The sequence below is a fragment of the Nothobranchius furzeri genome, chromosome 11 (assembly GCF_043380555.1).
Source record: "Nothobranchius furzeri strain GRZ-AD chromosome 11, NfurGRZ-RIMD1, whole genome shotgun sequence".
Taxonomy (NCBI): domain Eukaryota; kingdom Metazoa; phylum Chordata; class Actinopteri; order Cyprinodontiformes; family Nothobranchiidae; genus Nothobranchius; species Nothobranchius furzeri.
In genome coordinates, this window is record NC_091751.1 from 22,027,885 (window position 1) to 22,051,417 (window position 23,533).

General features: G+C 41.8%; 1 protein-coding gene across 2 annotated transcripts; it reads right to left on the reverse strand.

The window, feature by feature from the left end:
- Nucleotides 1-1,591: 1,591 nt before the first annotated feature.
- On the reverse strand, nt 1,592-20,585 carry sh3bp5a (SH3-domain binding protein 5a (BTK-associated)). 2 transcript variants are annotated; one of them, XM_015955690.3, is made up of 9 exons: nt 20,281-20,585; nt 20,015-20,077; nt 17,594-17,722; nt 8,940-9,104; nt 8,736-8,866; nt 8,469-8,511; nt 8,134-8,350; nt 7,707-8,036; nt 1,592-1,980 (listed from the first exon to the last, which is right to left on the reverse strand). In XM_015955690.3, the coding sequence occupies exons 1-9, from the start codon at nt 20,353-20,355 to the stop codon at nt 1,811-1,813; spliced, it is 1,323 nt and encodes a 440-aa protein (XP_015811176.1). In that variant the 5' UTR covers nt 20,356-20,585; the 3' UTR covers nt 1,592-1,810. The 2 variants fall into 2 exon arrangements, with proteins under 2 accessions (XP_015811176.1, XP_070412312.1); XM_070556211.1 differs by having other exon boundaries at nt 1,848-1,980; nt 7,655-8,036.
- Between the last annotated feature and the right edge of the window lie 2,948 nt (nt 20,586-23,533).

The following is a 23,533-nucleotide window of genomic DNA, read 5'->3' on the forward strand; positions in this document are numbered from 1 at the left end:
ATAATAAACTTTGTCTTTATCTGGATTAATCTGTAATTTATTTAATGAGTGAACAGAGTTCATTGAATCTTTCTGTTTGTGTACATTGGAACAAGATTTTAGAACTGGGATGCATTCATATGCACAGGGAAATCATGCTTATATGAACTTATATAACATATACATTATACATATATATATATATATATGAAATGCTTGTTGGAGGATCCACCACATCTGGATTAGTGAAGAAACTAGGAAATGGTAATGATAATCAAAAGAAAAACAAAACATCTGGGGACTACCTGACCCTATCAGGAATACGGGAGGACTCACAGAGTAATAGATTTCAAACAAACGTCTCTTCGGTACAGTCTAACATTGATATCTTGATAGTTTTATACGATCAGCTTTGTGTAAAACTCCACTTTTTGCTGCGTGTGAACCTGCAAAAGTCAGCACTAGATGTCAGCATCTGACAAGATATTTGTTATTACTGTTCAGTCTTTGAGACCTTGGTAAAGCTAACCTGGCACAGATATTATTACAGGAACTGAAGGATGAAATCAGAGCGAAGAGGACAACAGGAGACATGAACTGAGTCGTTCTGCTCCTCCCCTAGTCAGGTGTGAGGCTGGGCTCTAAGTGCAGTCCGCGGCGTGACGGATTATGTTGCCTAGTAAGCAACAATGTGATTGAGATCAAATGAGACAGAATTCAAATGTCTGTTCTTAAATTAGAAAACTGGAGATTTAATGCATCAAAGACCACATTCTGGCAAAGTGCAAGTCATGATCATAGACATAAAACCTGCCTGAACCTTTCTTACTTTATAAATAAACCAGTCTCTTTGCCAAGCATGGGGGTGGTGGTAACATGGTGTGGGCCAGTTTAACTGCAGCCGTGGAAAATATGATTTGTTAAATTAGAAAAGTGAATACTCAAACAAATGTCAGCAAACTCTATTTTATGAGATAAATAACACATCTGCTGAAAAAAAGTGACTCAGGGTTCTGGTCCAAGTCCAGGAGAGATTTGGTGGAAAACGGTTTTAAACATTTAATTCTTTTTTGTGTTAAAAAATAATAACATGAACACCAGAACACAATACATACACAGGACTACATGAGTATAAATGTCTTTGCGGCGAGGAAATCATGGGACGTTTGACAAAAACAAACTACTCTTGTAAAATCATTCACTCAGCCACACAGACAAACCTGAGATTAGGGTTTGAACTTTGCACTCACCGACACATTCGCTCACTCTTTAACAAATCCAAAAGGACGATCAATGTTTAGTCATAATGTTAGTGCTCAGAGCGGCTCGCACGCTGAACGATTCCTTCATACTTTCCCAAGAATCCACACTGTGAGCTTTGTTTCTGTCCATTTGTTCATGTGGAACCAGAAAATCTGGGTTTAATGTTTGCTACGTAGATGTGGATCAATGCATAGCTCTACGTGTCGCCTCTCCACAACACCAAGACACTTAATGGCACAAAACATCTTTGAAAATGCAGAGTGGAAGAAAACCAGTCCATCAGCAGACCGTCTTTACCTCACGAGGGTTGGAGTTTCGTCAAAGCCCTTCACCAGCTTTAATGCTGCAGAAAAAAAAAACAGATCACCTATTGCCTTTCCCCCAAACCGATTTGTTTACATGTCCACGTGCTTCTGCGGTCTGTCCAACAAGGTTATTCTGACATTTAATGCACCCCCTTTCATGTGACAATGCTGATGTTTACACAAAGACATGCAGCTTCATGTCTTGCTGCTTTCACTCTGCTCTGCAAACGGAGTTAACACTCAGAGCTGGGGAGAGCTAGTGTTCAGGGTGAGACACTGCTGAGTAACAGGACGGTGGAGGCAGAGCTGGGGAAGGACACACCAGAGTCAGCGGGATGAGGATCGTCCTCGTCCTCACAGACTTGTGCAACAGTCAAGGTTAGCTTGTTCAGACTGTCCTCTAATGTCACCTCCGCCCCTTCTGCTCTGTCACCTGCAACACACACACACACACGCACACACACACACACACCACTTACTAAATCTGTTTTAAATCCAGGAACAAGCAAACTCTAGTTTGTTACATGACACAAACATTTTTGTGGAAAGAAGAAAAATAATATTAAAAATGTATATTTTTTATATTGTACATTTTGAGCAACAACAGATGCAAAAAGATGAATTCTGACCAGATTAACAAGCTAACAGCTAGCCAGAGCATGGACACTAATAAAGTACGTTGGGACTGTCTTAGACTGCTTCACCAAGGATGTTTGTTGTGCAAACATTACTGTTTTTAACTGAAGTAAACAAAAGAGCTGAGAGCTTTTAATACATTCAGACAAGCCATCCTCTTTAAAACCACAAAGGTATCCTTTAGATTTAGTCTGTAAATGTGTACCCTGTGAATATACGGTATTTACTGTATGACCAGTGTTGGGAATGCTACTTTAAAAAAGTAATTAGTTATAGTTACTGATTACTTTGTAAAAAAAGTAACTCAGTTACTTACTGAGTTACAAGATTATAAAAGTAACTAATTACTAAGAAAATAACCATGTTGTTACTTTTTTTCATTAAAGAATGCAAGAAAAATGGTTTCCCCTCTTAATTAAACTTACTTAATTTACTATAAATTACTACAATACTGAAATATAAGACTAATGACTGGAACATAATAAAATATATGTCCAAATGTTTTTTATAAAACTGAATAATTCAACACACCGCACTGCTGAATTAGTAACACACTAATTTTCTTATTAGTAACAGAAATGGCGTTATGATAAGACGGTCATTAAAGAGCAAGTCACCCCCAAATCAACTTTTTTTTCTGATAAACTATATAAATGCACCTATTATCGTGCTGCAGACACGTGTAGTCAATATTGCACTTTAGTGCATTTTAGTTAAAATTTTAATTTTCTGGCTAAAACTGTCATTGTGCCATCATCAGGTAAAATTTCTGCACTGCATTTGAATTTAAATCTGCCATCGCTATTGGCTAAGGGGTACCATAGAATGTTAGCTGGTACCATATGATGTCACAATGTCATTGTGAGCCTGTGTGTGTGTGTAGTTGTTAGCGGCTACGCCCTCTCGGTCTGCTAGGCAACAGCATTTGTTGCATTTTTCTAACAGGAAGTGGGAGTTGAGTAAGAATCTGGTAGGGGGTGACTTGCTCTTTAATTAGATTACTCGTTACTGAAAAAACAATTCATTTTAGTAACGCCGTTATTTTAAACAGCGTTATTGTCATCACTGTTTACGACAGTGAAAAAGAGATAGGTGTGTGTAAAAAAACACTAAGTGCTTCATAGAAACATGTTAAATGTTCAGACCTTCTGAGGAGGATTCTCTACAGCTAATTCAACAACCTCAGTTTAGAGAGACAGAGATTAGTTCTGACTGTCAGAATGTGTGTCAAATAAACCCTCCAATCTCAAAAACTACGTAGCACATCCATGCAAACGCTACTTTATAAGTTTACATTTAATTTAGGCAAGAACGTTATGAAATAGGGCTTGGGATGTGGCATTCTGGGATGAGCGCAGACATGTTGATGGCCTTACCGTAAACAAAGCGTAAAACCAAACGATACATCGCAGAGAAGCAGATATGGGAGAAAGGAAGTGTTAAACAACATGTTAAAGATCCAAATGGGAGCGGAAAATACAGGGAGAGGTTAAATAAAGACGTCAGGAACTGGTATGAACAAAATCAATGATATGAACTGTATGAATCCATAATAAAGAGGATCACTGGCGACAACAGTTCTGCACGACGGACATTTTTGGCCAACTGGTTCATGGTGTGAGCGGATGTAAACGTCTGGATGAGAGGTAAACGTCTCATTTGCTGTTTTTTCTAGTAAAACAATCAAAAGTGTCATCCCACAGGAGAAGAGCATCAGTAGAAGTTGTGTTGTGTGTCAGTGTACCTGCATCAGCTTACCGGTATGTGTGTGTGTGTGTGTGTGTGTACAGTGGTGTGAAAAACTATTTGCCCCCTTCATGATTTCTTATTCTTTTACATGTTTGTCACACAAAATGTTTCTGATCGTGTGTGTGTGTGTGTGTGTGTGTGTGTGTGTTCTGTCTTCTCCATCCCCAGTGAGTCGTGGAGGATGGCTGCTTATACTGAGCCAGGATTCTCTGGAGGTTTCTTCCTGTTAAAAGGGAGTTTTCCTCTCCACTGTCGCTTTATGCTTGCTGAGTATGAGGATTGCTGTAAAGTCACTGACACTAAGTCAGTGACTTGATGCAATTTGCTGGGTTCCTTATATAGGAAACATTATTTCTGATTGGCTTAATGAACTGACCTGAATTGGAATGTTTATTATGTGAAGTGCCTTGAGACGACTCTTGTCATGATTTGGCGCTTTATAAATAAACTTGAATTGAATTGAATCAAACACATTTAACCGTTAGTCAAAGATAACACAAGTAAACACAAAATGCAGTTTTGAAATGATGGTTTTTATTATTTAGGGAGAGAACAAAATCCAAACCTACATTGCCCTGTGTGAAAAAGTAATTGTCCCCCTTGTTAAAAAATAACCCAACTGTGGTGTTTCACACCTGAGTTCAATTTCTGTAGCCACCCCCAGGCCTGATTGCTGCCACACCTGTTTCAATCAAGAAATCACTTAAATATGAGCTGCCTGACACAGAGAAGTAGACCAAAAGCACCTCAGAAGCTAGACATCATGCCAAGATCCAAAGAAATTCAAGAACAAATGAGAACAAAAGTAACTGAGATCTATCAGTCTGGTAAAGGTTATAAAGCCATTTTTAAAGCTTTGGGACTCCAGCGAACCACAGTGAGAGCCATTATCCACCAATGGCAACAACATGGAACAGTGGTGAACCTTCCCAGGAGTGGGCGGCCGACCAAAATTACCCCAAGAGCGCAGAGACAACTCATCCGAGAGGTCACAAAAGACCCCAGGACAACTTCTAAAGAACTGCAGGCCTCACTTGCCTCAATTAAGGTCAAAGTTCACGACTCCACCATAAGAAAGAGACTGGGCAAAAATGGCCTGCATGGCAGATTTCCAAGATGCAAACCACAGTTAAAGGGGCATTATGGAAGTCTGACAGCCAAAACATGTATAGAAATAATAAATGTCTTCTTCACTCATTCTCCTGCAATGCCCTGGTCCTGTAGAATGAGCCCTGGCATTTTTACTGTGATTGCCTGTTTTTCTGTAAAATCACAGAAAAAGAGAGATGCTCGGGTCGAGCAGGCTGCTTCATGCGCGTTCACGCTCAGGCATAGCCCGTAGCATTTGCTATCCGTAGCTTTAGCAGCAGAGAGTGAGGTAGTGCCAACTCAGCGACTTTGTCGCTGTTCCTAACGCCTAGTGATGAACCTAGCTACATTTCTGAGGACCCTTAGCTACTTTCTTCTAGATATTTCCTGCAAATTAGCAACAAAATAGCCATTTTCGCTCCAAACCGTTCTTTGAATGTTGTTTCAGCTGTCATCAAGGATATAAATGTTACAGATACCAAATATGTCAGTGGTGGTTTAGCTCATCTAGTAAGACGTCAGACTCTCATGCAGGAGACCTGGGTTTGATTCGGGGTGAGAACAGTTAGATGCCCAAATTTTTATTTGAGACTCGTCGAACGGCATTGAATTCACAGATAAAAAAGATGTGGGTTCAACTTTCATTTTGGAACAATTTTTCAAGCAAGGGAAGGGAATGATCTGAGCATGCAGGAGGACTGACCCATCATAAACCTTTGTCGGCTGTGCTGAAGAGAAAGGTACAGAACCAAATTATTTAATTAACTAGCTGCACGTTCTCCTGTCCTCTGTCCTCCGGGCCACACACACACACACACACACACACACACACACACACACACACACACACACACACACACACACAAGGGACTGTCAGCACTCAGAGCCGTTATTTTCGTTAAGGAGTGTGCACGTACAGCATGCGCGCCCCGTGCACGAGCCTCCTATTGAAGCTGCCGTTACGCTTTTGGCCAGAGGGGGCAATCACGAGCATAAAAATTCAAAACTCCGTAAAGTCCCTTTAAGCAAGAACAACATTAGGGCTCGTCTCAATTTTGCTAAGAAACATCTCAATGATTGCCAAGACTTTTGGGAAAAGACCTTGTGGACTGATGAGACAAAAGTTGAACTGTTTGGCAGGCAAATGTCCCGTTACATCTGGCGTAGAAGTAACAGCATTTCAGACAAAGAACAACATACCAACAGTAAAATATGGTGGTGGTAGTGTGATGGTCTGGGGTTGTTTGGCTGCTTCAGGAACTGGAAGGCTTGCTGTGATGAATGGAACCATGAATTCTACTGTCTACCAAAACATCCTGAAGGAGAATGTCCGGCCATCTGTTCATCAACTAAAGTTGAAGCCATCTTGGGTGCTGCAGCAGGACAATGACCCAAAACACACCAGCAAATCCTCCTCTGAATGGCTGAAGAACAACAAAATTAAGACTTTGGAGTGGCCTAGTCAAAGTCCTGACCTGAATCCTACTGAGATGCTATGGCATGACCTTAAAAAGGCAGTTCATGCTAGAAAACCCTCAAATAAAGCTGAATTACAACAATTGTGCAAAGATGAGTGGGCCAAAATTCCTCCAGAGCGCTGTAAAAGACTCGTAGCAAGTTATCGCAAACCCTTGATTGCAGTTATTGCTGCTAAGAGAGGCCCAACCAGTTATTAGGTTCAGGGGGCAATTACTTTTTCACACAGGGCAATGTAGGTTTGGATTTTGTTCTCTCCCTAAATAATAAAAACCATCATTTCAAAAGTGCATTTTGTGTTTACTTGTGTTATCTTTGACTAACGGTTAAATGTGTTTGATGATCAGAAACATTTTGTGTGACAAACATGCAAAAGAATAAGAAATCAGGAAGGGGGCAAATAGTTTTTCACACCACTGTACACGTCACGGTTGAAGAAACATCGTATAAAGAAGCGTACACCATCTGTAACTTACCAGAATGAAAATACTCTGTAAGGTGATGTTTGGTCGCCTTACAGCTGCGAGCCAAGCGAGTCAACGAGACTTTTATGTTAGATACTTCCTCCAAGCAGGAAAATGGTGAAAAGTTAGCCTGTTTTCTACCGTTTGTCCCCCAGTGATCACGTGTTGCACCCTACAACACAGCAATGGTTTACCATGGTTGCATAATATAACCGATCAAATGAATAACTGATCAAATTAAGCCGCAAAAACGAAACTGAGCGCGCTGTTTTCTAGAGTAACAAGCAACAAGTAAGGACTTGGAGGCCGCCAACATGGGCGCGTCGCGTCGGTGATGAAGCCACAATCCCAAGCGCAGACCTACAGACTGGTGCTACCTATTGGAGCTGCCGTAGTGGCTGGCCGCCATCTTAGATGGGTCTCCATTCGCCCCCAGGGCATTCATTTCTGCTGAGGAAGGTGTTTATCCAACTAAAAAACACATTTTGTCAAGCTTTTTCACAAAATCACACACACATATATAATATATAATTAACTAAAAATAATAATATCTAGTGGGCTAGCAAAGTTAATAATAAAATGGAGTGCTTTCTCTTTGACTAGCTGTTAGCTCATCTATCCAATCAGAACTAATCTCTATTTCTCCAAACTGAAGTCATTCAGAAAGTGAATAAAAACAAGTGAGATATTAACCCTTCATTCCATTAACCTTCTCCAGCAGCATTTGCTCATGAGTCTCACACACCTCTCTCCTGGTCGCAGTCTGGAGAGGAGGCTCCACTGCACTGGCTGCGGGGGCCCAGGAGGGGTGAGGTGTGCCCAGAACCGTGCACCGAGTCTGGGCTGTGAGAGCTGCAAGGGCTCACTAAATCCAGACCGTCGGGACATAAGGAGGAAGAGGAGATCGAGGGGGAGGAGGGGAAGACATAGGGGAAAGATGTGCTGGCAGGTGTGGAGGGGTGGGAGGTGGAGGAGGAGGGAGAGGAGGGCATCGGTTGGCACGAGGAGGTGCTGCGAGTGTCCAACTCCTCCTCAGAGCTCTGACTGCCCTCTTCATCGACTGACACTGACACCACTGAAACACACACGGATGTGAACATTGAACATGCACGCACACACAAAGGCAACTAAACGACACAGGAAATGATGAAGAGGTGGACTATTCAACATACTCGACAGGCCGTCTGAGTCCATGGTGAAGTTGGCGATGTCCTCGTTTGCCTCGTCCACCTCGGCACCAACACCTTGCTCTCTGGTTCCCAAAGCCAGGGAGCGCCGATGGGCGTGGATCTCCTCGGAGATGCTCTCCAGGTTACGTAACGCTGAACGGTACTCGGCCTTGGCAGACACAAGTTTGGCCTGAAGCTCGTCCACGCGATGCTTCAGTTGCTGCGAAAAGTCAGCTAATATAAAAAAATACTATCTATGGGAAATAGTTTTTCTAACATTTGTGAGACACTTTACTGTTCATCCCAAATCTACAACTCACAACATTTCCAGTGCATACCTCAAGCTGCAGATAATATTTGGCTTTCAGCTCAAAATAGGGTCTGCAGGGGAAGAAGGAGAAGGGTGAGAAAAAGGAGAAACATTCCCTCCAGTCACATTCCTCAGCTCTTATGAAGGGAGCACACCCCATCACGAGCTGACCAACACATAAAACATCTGGACGGCATCAAGTCACAAGCATGGCCCCTCTTTCCCACCACATAACCAGAGGCCCACGCAGGGCGAAGCATTTCCAGCCAGTCATAAGGAAAGAACCACTCCAGACCTGGATTTGTTTACGGAGCGCTTCAGCTTCTTCTCCAGCTGCCTCATGCGGCTGATGCACAAATTATAGTTGGCGGCTGTTTTCCTGTGTTCAGCTTCACTCCGCGTCCTCGCTTGTTCTGCCTCCATCACCTGAAACGAGCAGAACAGAGGATTTATTTGATCCGTGACAGTATCAAGAGGATGTGCCGTTCTGTGGACTCACTCTCTGTGTGGCGTGGTTGAGCATTTCCTGCCATGCTGAGTCAAACTGGCGACTGTCCTCCTCCAGAAGTTTCTCCTCTGCCAAGGCGATGGTCTCCTTGGCCGCCCGCAGGATCTCCACCGCCCGCTGGAACTCCTGAGTGGCCTTTTGGGTTTCGACCTGGGCCTGCAGAGAGAAAGTGCTCGTAGTTATAACTCATTAGAGACGAGCTTGGAAAACAAAAACTCCACCGTAAGATGATAACTTATAATTGACTCATACATAAATAGCAAGTGATAAAAATGGTAATTGGCTTCAAATGGAATATTTTGTTTTTGTTGTTTATTGGTTTTGTTTTCTTTTTCTGTAGATTCATGTGAACAATTGTTTTGTAACTGCCTTTTTATGTAGCAACTAGCAAGGTGAAGATAGAACGACCTGCATAAAGAAAAGTTTTTTTCTTTCAAATTTGTTAATGTGAGCAAATGTGATTTATTAACTGAATTGGGGCTGGACTAGATAAGCTTTTGCTTCTTCCAGTTCCCTCTCAAATGGTTTTATGTTATTGTATGTTTTGTATTGTTTCATTCAACAGCATATGTTTATCGTATTCCTCATTAAAAAAAAAATTGTATGCACCAGGAATATGGGGGAGTGCATATGCAATTTCATGTTTTCGATGGTTTGAGATAAATAAATAAATAAATAAATAAAAATAAATAATTAGCTTGGGAACACGCCGTGTTTATGCAAAATAATAATAAACTTGTGGTTTTACTATTGAAAAAAAATCTGTTTATCTGTTTACAATTTTGATGATTAAAGCTAAAATGTTCTTAAATATATATTTAAAACATTTCTATCCCTAAACATGTTGATGCGGGGCCTCTACTCACATTTATAAGGGATCGGTCAAATGGTTAATGTAAGTTTTTGTGACAAAATATAAAAATATATTTTCTTTAAACAGCCTCAGTTTGGAGAAACAGAGATTAGCTCAGACAAGATTGTTACAATAATAATTTCTGTCATTTACTCTCATCTCAAAACTGTCATGGCAGCCCATGCTGGTGTTGTTTTCTAAATAGCATAACATGGCTATAAACATAGACACCTATGGTAATTAGCAGCAGCGCTAGTTGTCTGTAGCATGTCCAAATTAAAAACATTTCAGTTTATTTCTGAAAGAAAAACCATGTCATGCAAAAGAAATGGCAGCCTAACTAGGCCTTTCCACCGGAGCGTTAGTATCCGCAAACTGTAGTACGCAGCAATTAGCTGTGGACGGATGCGTTTCCAACAGCTGCGAAGCATTGCGTTTTGGGAGCATACCAGAAGCATAGGGATGCGTTGCTCACGCTTTGAGTCTATTTTTACGTGCTATGCTTCCAGAAGGCATCAAACTCAGTAGTTCAGATTAGGCCAGACAGTAAGGAAAACACAAAAGCAGTGTAAAACATCCGGCAACCCTCTAAATAAAAGTCACATGCAGATTTCCAGTTGCTAAATTAGTAAAAATAAATTAAGTATGTGATTTCCTGTCAAACCTCCGCAGCCATCACAAACAGAACAGAAAATACACCACAGACCTTTTTGGATATAAGTAACGCGGTCTTTTGCGTGAGCGGCTGAAATCACGCGTGGTCTTCTGCAGTGATTTAGTGATCCTGCAGAACCAGCTGTGTGGAAGGCTTTTGCTGCTGTTTTGTGTCTGAAATGTTCCAGTTGAGAAGGGAACTCACAGGGGCAACCTCCGCCTACCCAAAGTGAAGCCAACGTGGAAGTGCCAAAAAGTGCAGTTTTCTCATTGTCCACTAGGAGCAGAAAGGAGCAAGTTTCTCATTGACTCCCATGTGAAAACTTCCAACCTCACAGCAGAAATGACACGTTTACATCATGGTTCAAAAAGCAACTTTAGGTTTAGTTGATGATCTAGTTCACTGTCATGGCAAATCTGAGGGGGATACATCTTTTGTAACTCATATGTTTATGTATAGTTAAAGCCTGAAATTATGAATAATTAGGGGCGTGTTCTTTTGAGTTACAGGAAGCTGATGATCTGTCAGTGCTAGCACTAGCGCTAGTGTTACAGCCTAGAAGGCGCCCGCCAATGGCCATTAGCTTTGGTTAGCTTAGTTAGCTCGTAGCTACATTGGCCTAGAGGTTGATGGGAGTCAATCACCTTCCCCACCCTCACAGTTGCGCTCCCAGCTAAAATTTTGTATTTTCCAAGAGTAGTGAGACAGATGACTGATGGCGTCCTACTGGGCTTCAATTCAGCTCTTCAGAATCCTATGGGTGACATCGCTGAGTTAAAACGTGTCTATTACCTATTTTACGCATCCAGTGGAGAGGATGAGTAAAGGTTTATTCATTACATGAAATATAGGATTTTAAAGACCTGGGGTCTCATTTATTAAACATTGCGTAGAATCCTTACTAAAACCGTACTTAAGCTCAGCAAAAAATTTTTTTACTTACGCCAAGCAGGTTTGTGATCTATCAAACATGGAGTACGCACAGCTGCACGCAATCTCCGCTTCAAAAATCAGAAACTATCTAGAATGTTTCTCAGCTGCTTTTTATTCACATCCCGCCCTCACCACGCCCACTTACTGCCACAAATAGTCAATGCTAGTGCCTTGTGGATCTCATGCGTATACATAAGCCGTCTGTTGCAGCGCTCCGCCAATGACGATGGCGACCGTAGATCAAGGCAGATCAAGGAAGCGCAATTTCACAGAAGCAAAAGTTGAGGTACTTGTGGGTGAGGTGGAGAAATGAAAGGAAGTGCTTTTGCAAAACAAATAAGAGAAAATCCACGGAGTGGCACAGCGTTGCTGAAGCCGTCAATGTTGTGAATTCTTCAGAGAGATCTGTGGCGGATATTAAAAAATGGTCCAACCGGATTCAATTCCCAGACTCCCAGGTGAAAGTCACGCACACTAACCAGACAGCCAAACGGAGATCTCCTTTGTCCAAGCAGCCAGGGTGGATGATCAATCGGGTCACAGTGACAGGACACACACTGTCACAGACGCATGACATTATGTCTCAATCTGACCCCCTGCTGATATTCTGCATTCCGTATTCTGCACGTCGGGCTGTGTGTGTGTGTGTGTGTGTGTGCGTGCGTGCGTGTGTGTGTGTGCGTGCATGCATGTGGGGGGTCTTGTTCTGTGTGAAAGAAGCAGTACAAGTGATAATGCTGCAGGATTTCATAATTGTATCTTCTCAGCAGCAGCACTGCAGGTGCTCTCCATGTCCAACATGTGTGTAAGCCAGGTCCTTAGTCAACGTAAAGTTGCGCACATTTTTCTGCTAAGTTTTCTTTCAAAAATCCCAAAGTTTGCGTGGAAAGTTGCTTACGCAGTTTTCCGACCCCGTTTTGTGCGTTAGCAAGCTTGATAAATGAGGCCGCTGAGGTATCGGCTCCACAGTAGCCAGAACTATCTACAGCAGGTAAGATAATACATGTTCCTCGCTTCCTACTTAGTAACTTTTGTTACATTCAATTCAATTCAATTCAATTCAAGTTTATTTATATAGCGCCAAATCACGACAAGAGTCGTCTCAAGGCACTTCACATAATAAAAATTCCAATTCAGGTCAGTTCATTAAGCCAATCAGAAATAATGTTTCCTATATAAGGAACCCAGCAAATTGCATCAAGTCACTGACTAGTGTCAGTGACTATACAGCAATCCTCATACTAAGCAAGCATAAAGCAGCAGTGGAGAGGAAAACTCCCTTTTAACAGGAAGAAACCTCAAGAGAATCCTGGCTCAGCATAAGCAGCCATCCTCCACGACTCACTGGGGATCGAGAAGACAGAACACACACACACACACACACACACACACACACACACACACACACACACACACACACACACACACACACACACACGGACAAGTAATGTGTCTACAGTTATATTGTGATGTCTTAGTAAATATTCTATTTGGTGAAAGATAAACTTTATTGTATTTATCCTAGTGGATCTCTAATTAAACGGATAAACTAGTATTAGCACATCAAAAGTCAAGGAAACCAAAAAGTTATTATCAGGAGAGAGAGAAAGTTTAAGTGGTTAGCAGCAGTGTGATAGACGATGGCCCCCTCCATGAGGCCACCACAGCTCAGCAGAAAGTCATTGTCGCATCTTCTGGGGAGAAAAACACTTAGAGAGAAAATAAAGTTAACAGCTGAAATTGGACAAAATAGTACAGTTAAAGAGCAGACTGTAGAATAAAGCAGTAGAGTGTGAGAAGTGGTCAGTGTATCCTCCAGCAGTCTAAGCCTATAGCAGCATAACTACAGAGATAACTCTGGATAATCTATCCTATTTAGATGGAGGCATGTTGGAGGCAGGGCAAGGGAGAGCCGTCTTTACCGCATGTACACTTCACCTCCCTCTACTCTCCCACTTGTCCAGATCTAGGCTTACATCAGATTTTAACCATAGGCCCTATCAAATAAAAATGTTTTAAGCCTAGTCTTAAAAGTAGACAAAGTGTCTGCCTCACAGACTAAGGCTGGGAGCTGGTTCCACAGGAGAGGAGCCTGATAACTAAAAGATCTGCCTCCCATCCTAATTTTAGATATTCTTGGAACCACCAGTAGAACTGCAGTCTGAGAGTGAAGTGCTCGATTAGGAACATATGGAACAATCAGATCACTGATGTATGATGGACCTTGATTATTAAGAGCTTTATATGTGAGAAGAAGGATCTTAAAATCTATTCTGAATTTAACAGGTAGCCAATGTAGGGAAGCTAAGACAGGAGAGATATCATCTCTCTTTTTAATTCTCATCAGAACTCTAGTTGCAGCATTTTGGACAAGCTGAAGACTTTTAACTACATTCTGTGGACTTCCTGAGAGTAATGAATTACACTAATCCAGTCTTGATGTAATAAATGCATGAACTAGTTTTTCAGCATCACTCCTGGAAAGTATGCTTCTAATCTTAGCAATATTCCGAAGGTGGAAAAAGGAAATCCTACAAACTTGTGAAACCTGGGATTTGAATGACATGTCCTGGTCAAAGATAACACCAAGGTCCCTTGCTTTGTTCTCGGAGATTAATGTAATGCCATTAAGGTCAGGCGATTGGCTAAGCAATTTCCTTTTCTGGATTTCTGGTCCAAAGATGAGAACTTCCGTCTTGTCTTGATTTAAAAGCAAAAAGTTTAGAGTCATCCAATGTTTTATGTCCTCAAGACAAGCCTGTAATCTACCCAGCCGATTAGGTTCATCAGGGTTAATGGATAAATATAACTGAGTATCGTCAGCATAACAGTGGAAGTTTATCCCATGCTGTCTAATGATTTTACCAATTGGGAGCATATATATAGTAAAAAGAATTGGTCCAAGCACTGAACCCTGTGGTACTTCGCAAGTAACCCTGGAGTATGAAGACGATTTGTCATGTACGTTTACAAAATGATATCTATCAGACAGGTAGGATTTAAACCAGCCTAACGCTGTTCCTTTGATCCCTACAACATGTTCAAGTCTTTCTAAAAGAACATTGTGATCAACTGTGTCAAAGGCAGCACTGAGATCTAACAAGACTAGAACAAACACAAGATTCTTATCTGAGGCCATGAGAATATCATTTGTAACTCTCACTAATGCAGTTATGCAACTTCCTGTCCCTAATTACCTTCTTTTTTAAAGGGGCAACATCATCTAATGCCACACGTAAAGAGGAATTAACATGATGAACTAAGGCATCAATTTGTGAGGGGCTAGAACTGAAAATATTGCCCTCTGCTACATGCCTCTGAGATGCTGAGGACAGTAAAGATGGAACAGTTGATTTAAAAGACGCAACTGCGTTGTCAGATAGAGACCGACTATAGTGAAATTTACTTTCATGTCTCGAGAACTCAGTTATAAAAAACTCAAAGGTTATCAGAAAGTGGTCCGAGAGGACTGGATTATGTGGAAAGATTATTTCCTCACACTCAATGCCATAAGTCAGCACAAGGTCCAATGTATGATGGCAGGAGTGGGTGGAGCTATGTATTCTTTGAGTAAAACCAATTGAGTCTAAGATATTACTAAAGGCTGCATTGAGGCTATCATTTTCAATGTCCACATGAATATTAAAATCCCCCACTACAATGACCTTATCAGTATTTAGCACCAAATCAGATAAAAAATCAGATATCTGACATACAAAACTTGCGTCACAACAAACTGAGGATAAAGATAACGCTAGACAAGAGGATTTTGTACTCATTGGCGCATTAAAACATACGTTTTAGCCGAAGCACGGTGACAAAGAGCCAAGTCGTTGCTCTCTGCTGCTCTAGTTCTGTGCTGTTTGTAATGTGAGTGAACTTTCAGCACATTTACTCCAAACCACTCCAACAGAATAACAACCACGTCTTTGCCTCCGAGGAAATCTGCCTAGTGGTCAGTGGGCTCTTCCTGCTCACGCTCAGTCAATAGGGGGATTGTTGTCGTCACCCTGCTGGACATAGTTGGACCCACTCACTGCAGTCAGAAAGGTCAGGGTACTGGCTCAACCCGGTTTTTCCTTCTATATCGTGTCATTATAATGTGGAAACTTGGTGTGCTAAGTGGTTTTAGTGGTTACAAAACTAACATAGAACTTCATCTTCACAAAAAAAATCTTTTGAGGACCAAAAGAAATCTGTGACTACACAAACTTCAAAAGAAATGAAAGCTAGAGACTGAATTCAGGTGTGACATGAAAATGGGAAGTGAGTTCCTGCATCTGTCTGTAGTAAAACAGAAAATGATAAAACTATTTATTTATTACTACGGAAATGTGTTGAATTATGAGCAAAGTACCACTTTTCACTGATACGGTGGCCTAGAGAGGTCAAACCAAACAACGGTCTAGGACTGTCACCAGTCAGAAGTTGAACCAGCAGTTGATTGCGAGCATGTCAGGCTGAACAACAGATGTGTTTTGTTTAAACAAAATTATTATGAAATCCTACTAAACGCTACAATTCTACCTCAGTAATCCCCCGACCAACCGATCTAAAACTCAGACGCAGCAAACTTTGTGAGCCGAGACTTCCTGTATGTCATTCTGTTTTGGCCACGGCTGAAGCCTTAGAAATCTAAACTTCAGTCTACTTTGCACTTTCCAGGTTAATAATCAGGGGTTTATTAGAATGTTTATCACTTTGAGCAAAATAATTATCTAATACTGGCTTTAATTAACCAAGTTCTTGAAGGTTTGTGTGGTTGTCCTGTTGTGTTAACCCCTGTAAAAGAATCATCTGATAGTCCTGCTTTAAGACAAAGCCATCAGAGATGACGCGAGGAAGCAAAGGTCACAACTGTTTGAGACGAAACAATGAAAGTGCCAACACTAGCTCCTCTTGTGTTTCTGTTTAGTGTGGCTTAGAGATGCTGTGCAGGACTGGTGAGGTTAAAAAACCCTGACCCTAACCTTTGCTCCTAATTCCTCAGACTCTAAAAGGGCTGCAAGGAAAACCAGATGATGGATATTTGATGAGACCGAGCTGGGACAGAGACTCAAGAGCTGCATGCATCACTGCTGTTTTCATCTCGGGGATAATAAAATGACGCTCAACCTCCAGGACGTCCCATGGAGGCAGCAGCTCTCACACCCAGGTATGCAACAGCTGAGCGTGAGATCTTAGAAAGGCACAGAAACATGCAGATATGAACGTGGTATTCCTCATGACCACTCAGATCATCCTCATTAGTGGATGCTGCAGGAGCATGGTAAGGGAGGTTGAGACAAGAGATGGAAACCGAGTGTGGGGGTGTGAGTCGTGGGTGCTGACAGACACCCAGTGAGGCAGAATGTGGGTTAAAAACAAGAAACGAATGATGGCTGGGTGCAGGAAAATTCCTACACACCACCTACCTACTCCCGACTGATTGGAATGTAGGGGGAGAAGACATGAGGGGGGATGAGTGTGGCTTATCTAGTGTGTGTGTGTGTGTGTGTGTGTGTGTGTGTGTGTGTGTGTGTGTGTGTGTGTGTGTGTGTGTGTGTGTGTGTGTGTGTAGGGGGGGGGGTTGTTGGCAGGTCAGAGAGGACGTTTCAGTAGCCCTTCAAAATGGGTTGAGTATTAAATATGAAACATTCATGCATAAATCATAAATAGGCAATTTTCTAGTTTGACCAGAGGGTGCACACACACACACACACACACACACACACACACACACACACACACACACACACACACACTGAGTCTATTTCAGACCAGGCCGACACACAAATGTCAGCTCTCTGATTTGTGACTCAGAGCTTCCTGACTCCCGTCTAAGTCGGGAACGCTGCTGAACTCATTCAGGATAAATCCAGTCAGGTCTCAGCAAACAGGAGAGACAACCAGCTGCAGGGGGGACAACATGGTTAGGAGCTCTAACCACAGGGGAAGTTGTCTTGTTTTCTACCCACCTGCAACTGTGCAGAGAGAATAAAAACATTCACAAAAATCTAGAAACCAGCACACAGAAGGGGGAAGGGGGGCAGTATGCACATGTATGACATTAGCGTGTAAAATAGCTGTCATGAGACTGCTCCCTTTAAGTAGATATAGGCAGCTCTTCCAACTTATTACTAATCCTCAGTAAGCCAGCCATCGCAGTGTGTGTCTGCCATCCTCAGAGTCACTTTCTGTGTGTGTGTGTGTGTGTGTGTGTACCTTTCTTGCCACTTTACGAGCTTCCCAGTAAGGTTTGGACTCATCCACAGCTCGACCGATCTTCTTCATCAGCTCGTCCAGCTTCACTGTTGCTTCCACCAGCACAACACGAAACCTCTGGCGGAAATCCTGCACGTATAAATACATCCATTCCCAAGATTTTGAGCTGTCAGATTTTTTAAATTTCGCAAATGATCTCTTGTCAATCCCAAAATGTTGTCATTTTTTATTTTCAGAATGTGCACCCTCAAGCTCACAGAGTTCAGTTATTTTCTCCTAACACCTGGAAGCAAAAGTCTATTAGAATCTTAAAGTGACCAAGTGTATGTTCCCTGGAGATAGGGGGCAGACTACCCTTCCTCCATGGCAACGAGTGACGAGGTAAATGTTTATGAATGGAGAAAGTTTTGTAACCGTTTCTTACAAATCAGTAAATGCATTTTGTCCTCATGGGCTCCTGTAGGAGGAAATATGGTGTCTAATATGGCGTTGCCATAGAGTTAGACCTTCTCCCATGTATTTTAGACCTGATTTGTATGGCTATATGTTACGAAGCCACCAGTATTTTTCAAAAACTTGGCATCATTTAATTCATTTTCAACAACATTTCGATGGATGTTTCCAGAGATTCGTTGTAAAAACTACTGATTGTCTCTTTAAATGTGTGACAGCAAACCTTTTCTGCTGCTCAAGGTTCAAGAATAATTTAGCCACAAATTTTACTTTTTACTAGTGACGCACCGATATGACATTTTTGGGGCGATACCGATATTAAGATCGCTGTTATGGCCGATAACCGATATTTTCCGATACTAATATACTGACATTAATGCTTCTAAAATCAGCAAATTTGTATGAAATGAAAATTTATTCTAGCTGAATTTAAATTATTATGTACACACACCACAAGATGGGAAAAAAATGGTTTTTCATATCGGCCCGGTTTAATTTATCGGACCAATACCGATATGTAAAAAAATCGACTAACATCGGCCGATACCGATATTGATGCCGGTATATTGTCCATCCCTACTTTTTACACACGCACTCTTTGTTTCTGGCTTATTGATGTAATAGGCCGTTACCATGGTGACCCTAATGAGCGACTGGGAGAATCATTATCATTTCTATTGGTTTCCTTTAAACATCAAAATGCAAGAATTTTATTTGAGCTTAGAATATCACAAATGTGATTCTCCAGTTATTACTGAGCTTTAACCATGACAATTCATTTTTCATGTTTTTACGAGTCGTGTGCACGTACAGGTGTGTGTGTGTGTCTGTAAAGATGCATCCATGCACACGTTTGCAGAACTTTGCAGAGATTTGGAAGGCCACACCTGCATCCTGTTCATAAAAACTGATGGAGCAGTAAGCAAGAGGTGAGGGACAGAGTCCTTGCAGGAAGCACGCTTCCTGTGACATCATGACACTTCCTGTCAACCCATTCCTGTACAGAAAGAGTGGTGCAGCTTTGCAAATTATCTCAGTTTCAGCTCATATGCTGATTTTAGGTGGTTTTTATGCTCCTCTCTGTCTTTTGCAGCCTTACGCTTTCGTTTAGGCCAAAAGGAGGGGATTATGTTGGCTGAGTCACAAACAGATTTAACCTCACTGACTGAAATTCTCTTAATTCCTCTCAATCTGGTGTACATCCTACTTAATGTGCTCCAGATTGGGCAGAGAAAACAGCTAGCCTGCAGCTCATCCAACTCCAGGATGTCTCTCTGTTTCCCTTTTTGGTTTCTTTGTGTCAGCGTTAATATAAAAGAAGTGATTACCATGCAGGTAAAAACAAGATTATTGTTTTAAATAGAGGAATTAGATTAAGTCAGAGGAATCCAGCCCTTTCCCCTCCGCCTGCAGCTGTGTTTGCTCCAGCTCTGGATTATGGAGTTTGGATATAAATGCAGCACTAATGAGAAGCAGAAGAGGCAAAGAAAAACTGCGGCCGGCTCTGGAATGTTTGGTTTTGCTGAAACTGAATGCAAGCTAGAGCAATAAAAACCCCTCCATAATGTATTTTCATCCGTGTTTCACTCAAGTTTACTGCCTTTGCCTTTTAAATGCCATCAAATACAATAAAGGGAGAGGAATAACAGGAACGCTGAGGGTTGGGGTTGCCCCAGAGGTGCTACAAGAGGATTTTCCAAGTTTATTTTCTCAGAACAAGCTTGTGGGAAATCTTGAAGTGGGTGTTTCGAAGCATCTAAAGTGTTGCTTAGCAAACTCTGGTAAACCCAAAAAAAAAAAAAAAAAAAAGAACTACAACTAGTCTGAGTTTGTTCGAAGCCAGACCTGGAACTGTAGCTCTAAATGTGGAGATTAAAATGTTCCCTGGAAGCAAAAAGATCTGGAAGTTTTCCCCAGCAGGGGAAGAGTTGTCATGATTGCGACCATGGTTTTGGTGATTCGTCTTACCTCCAGCTCACTCTCACAGCGGTTGATGTCATCTGTAGACTGGTTCAGCTTTTCCAGTTCTCCCTATTTACAGGAAACACAACATGCATGGGAAGACATGGGGTGGGGGGATGAATTATGTGACTTCTATTCACAAACTTATCAAAACTGTGCAGTATTCAAGTGAAACAATGTAATTCCCAATAAAATCCACTTTATTTCTTTACTGTATAAACTATATTTTAATTGTCCCAGTTAATAAACTTTTCTGGTTTCAATGGTCTCACCTGGATTCTAGGGTCCACCTCTTCCTCTTGAACACACTCTGATTCCTCCTCGCTGTTATTCCCATTTTGCTCCATGCTCAAGAAATACTTGCAGATTTTATTTTATTTTTTAGAAAAAAAAGGGGGGTAAAAAAATCCGAGGGTCTTGCTTGGAAACAATAAAGACCCCTGAGCCTGGGTGCTGGCAGCGCCCCGTTTAACCTTCGCACTGAGCGCCCTGCATGCTGCCGCTCCTGCGGGCTTCCGGAGCTCTGGATGCGGATAAAGATGCGGACGGGACAGCGGTGTCACGAGAGTCCAGCCGCAGCTTGACCCAAAACACGGTTTTCAGTATGTAACTCAGGCGCAGAAGGGCAGAGGAAGACAAAAACTGTCATTAATTATCACGTACATCACTACTTCTGGTTTACGATTTTCAAAATCAAAGTCGAGAATGGCGCTGGCGCAATGTTTAAACTTTTAAAATATTGTGAAAAAGTCCAATAATTTTTCACTAATTTCTGAAAGAAAATCCATATTTTATTTATTTTTGTTACACAGAGAGAAATAATTCAAGCCTTTATTTTTGTAATTTTGGTGATTATTGCTTGCAGATAAGAAAAATCTAAATTTTGTAATTACAATATTACATAAGACCAATGACAAAGATATTTTAAACAGAAAAACATCTGGACTTCTGAGAATTATGTTAATTTTGTGCATCAGTTGTTAGTTGTGCCTCCTTTTGAATCACTGCATGAGTGCAGCATGGAGTTAGTCTGCCTCTGCTGAAGGAAGCCCAGGCTCCTTTGTTCCCAATGACTGTGTAGCTTACTGACCTAGACTCAGGAGATCTTTGCAGGTTTTGAGTTCATTAACTGATTATAGTGCAGCAGTATCAGTCTCCAATATACAACATGTTCACAATGTTCATTTATTTTACTGAGATGTAAATTTTCATTATCTGTATCTTATTATCATCCAAATACAATAAAGTTTTAAATATCCCACTCTATGTGTAATTGATTGATACTAAAATAATTTCACCTCCTGAAATGAGTGACACAATATGTAGATCTCTCTCTCTCTCTCTCTCTCTCTCTCTCTCTCTCTCTCTCTCTCTCTCTCTCTCTCTCTCTCTCTATATATATATATATATATATATATATATGTATAATGTGTGTGGGGGTGGGTGGGGGGTATGTATGTGTGTGTGTGTGTGTGTGTGGGGGGGGGGGGGGGGGGGTAAATGGCCTGCATTTATGTAGTTAGTGCCTTCAAGGCTAGGGTTCTACCCCCCCCCCCCCCCTCCCCCAAGGTGCTTCAAAACACATTCACATGCTGGTGATGATGAGCTTCAGTGTAGCCACAGCTGCCCTGGGGTGCACATATGGAAACGAGGCTGCCGAGCACTGGCGACATGGGTCCCTCTGGCACCGGCCAGCAGCAAGGTGGGTTAATTGTCTTGCCCAAGGACACAACAGCAGCATTCTCTGCTAAGAGTCCGAATCAATCCTACAACTCTCTGATTACATACATGCACACATAAAAACTGTTTTACCGTCTTCTTCAAGACTGCTCTTATTTTGAAGCAACCCCTCACCGGATGCTTTGGTTTGAATTATTTCCAGCTTGTCTGACTCCTGGGAGTCTTTGTAGCCTGTCCTCGCCATCTGGTGGCCATCCATGACTCAGGGAGCAGGGAGGGTCAGACGCATCAGTCTGGTTCCCTGTAAACAACTCTGAGTTTTTCTTTCTATCATGAGTTTCTCCCAGAGAGCTAAATACCTCTGTCGTGTTTCTTTCTGCTTATTTCCAAGAAGCTGAAAGTTTTCTTACTTAACCCTCTGATGCATGAATTATGAGATCTTCAACCATGATTTTTTAAACATTTTTTTTCATTCATCTTTAGGTGTAAATTAAACAAATTCCAACAAATATTTTTTGTAACATTTTGTTAATTTACAAATACTTTATTACATGTCCATCTCAGTGGACAGTGTGCATTCTGAACATGAAATATTTTGGCTTGCCTTACTGAAGTCCAACTGGAGAGGCTCACATGCAATAAAGTCTTCAACAGCTGTGCTTAATAGCAAAAATAAATAAATAACAATTTTGAGTACCTGTCCACTGTAGTGACCATTATGCATCAAAGGGTTAAGCAGATAATATCTCTTTTGCCTAATGGGGCTCTGTAACTCACAGTAGAATTGTTTAAATGGATCACAGAAAGTCGGATCTTACCTGACTGAACCAATATCTCCAGAGTCTGTTAAAGCTTTCCACACAATTACGGTTTTAATTTGGTAATTTAAGATTATTTTTCACAGAATGTTAAATGTTTTTCAATCCTACATCAATATATACTCTGACCACGACCTCTGACCATGACCCATCGAGCACAGTTGTGCGGCAGGATCTATGGTTTTCTCTAACTGTCTACACATGCTGGACAACGAACAATGTGACGTACTCACTACTACAGGGTAGTCCACCATACACTGTCGAAAAAGACGCAAATGCATTCTTTTTCGAAATAAAGGACATTAGGACCTTTACCTGCTCTTGACTCAAAGAAAAATCCAAGTCTAAACAGTTCAAAGTTGATACCAAAGCCGTTTTGAACAAGCCAACGCCATCTTTGTTGTTGCACGCTGTTGCATCATCCCGCTAACTCTTAGATCGACCCCGCAACCACCATGGCTCTCACCCTGTTTTTGACCTTTTAACCTTCAACAACCCCAAACAGTGCGTGACAAGTCTCGGGGTAAAGCTGGATGCTGAACTCTCAGTGGCCCCACAGATCAACTCCGTAGTGAGGCGTTGCTTTTATCAGCTTTGTCGCCTTGCTGGCCTCAGACAAATTTCGAAACGGAGAAATTTGGAGTCAGTCGTCCACGCCTTCATTACCTCTCGCCTGGACTCTGCAAACACCCTCCTCGTTGGTGCTCCGGTCTCTGCCATGAAATGGCTGCAGGTCGTCCAGAACGCTGCTGCCAGGTTCTTGACAAATACGCACCAACGTAGCCATATTACCCCTGTCCTGGCACATCTTCACTGGCTCCCGGTCATTTTCAGAGTACAGTTGAAGTTATTGACTTTTGTATTTAAAGCACTCAATGACTTGGCTCCTCCTTATCTCTCTGACCTGCTCACTCCCTATGTACCCACTCGCACATTTAGGTCATCTGACCTCCTGCTGCTGTGCACCCCCCGGATGCGATACAAATCGAGAGCATTTGTACATGCTGCCCCAAAGCTGTGGAACTCG

Bases quoted from the DNA above. Each gene is read 5' to 3' on its own strand.
- sh3bp5a (XM_015955690.3), bottom strand. From the start codon at position 20,355: ATGGAGCAAAATGGGAATAACAGCGAGGAGGAATCAGAGTGTGTTCAA. The intron at 8,867-8,939 runs GTGAGTCCACAG...TGCTCGTTTCAG, and splicing joins TCAACCACGCCACACAGAGA to GTGATGGAGGCAGAACAAGC. The intron at 8,351-8,468 runs GTATGCACTGGA...GACTTTTCGCAG, and splicing joins AATATTATCTGCAGCTTGAG to CAACTGAAGCATCGCGTGGA.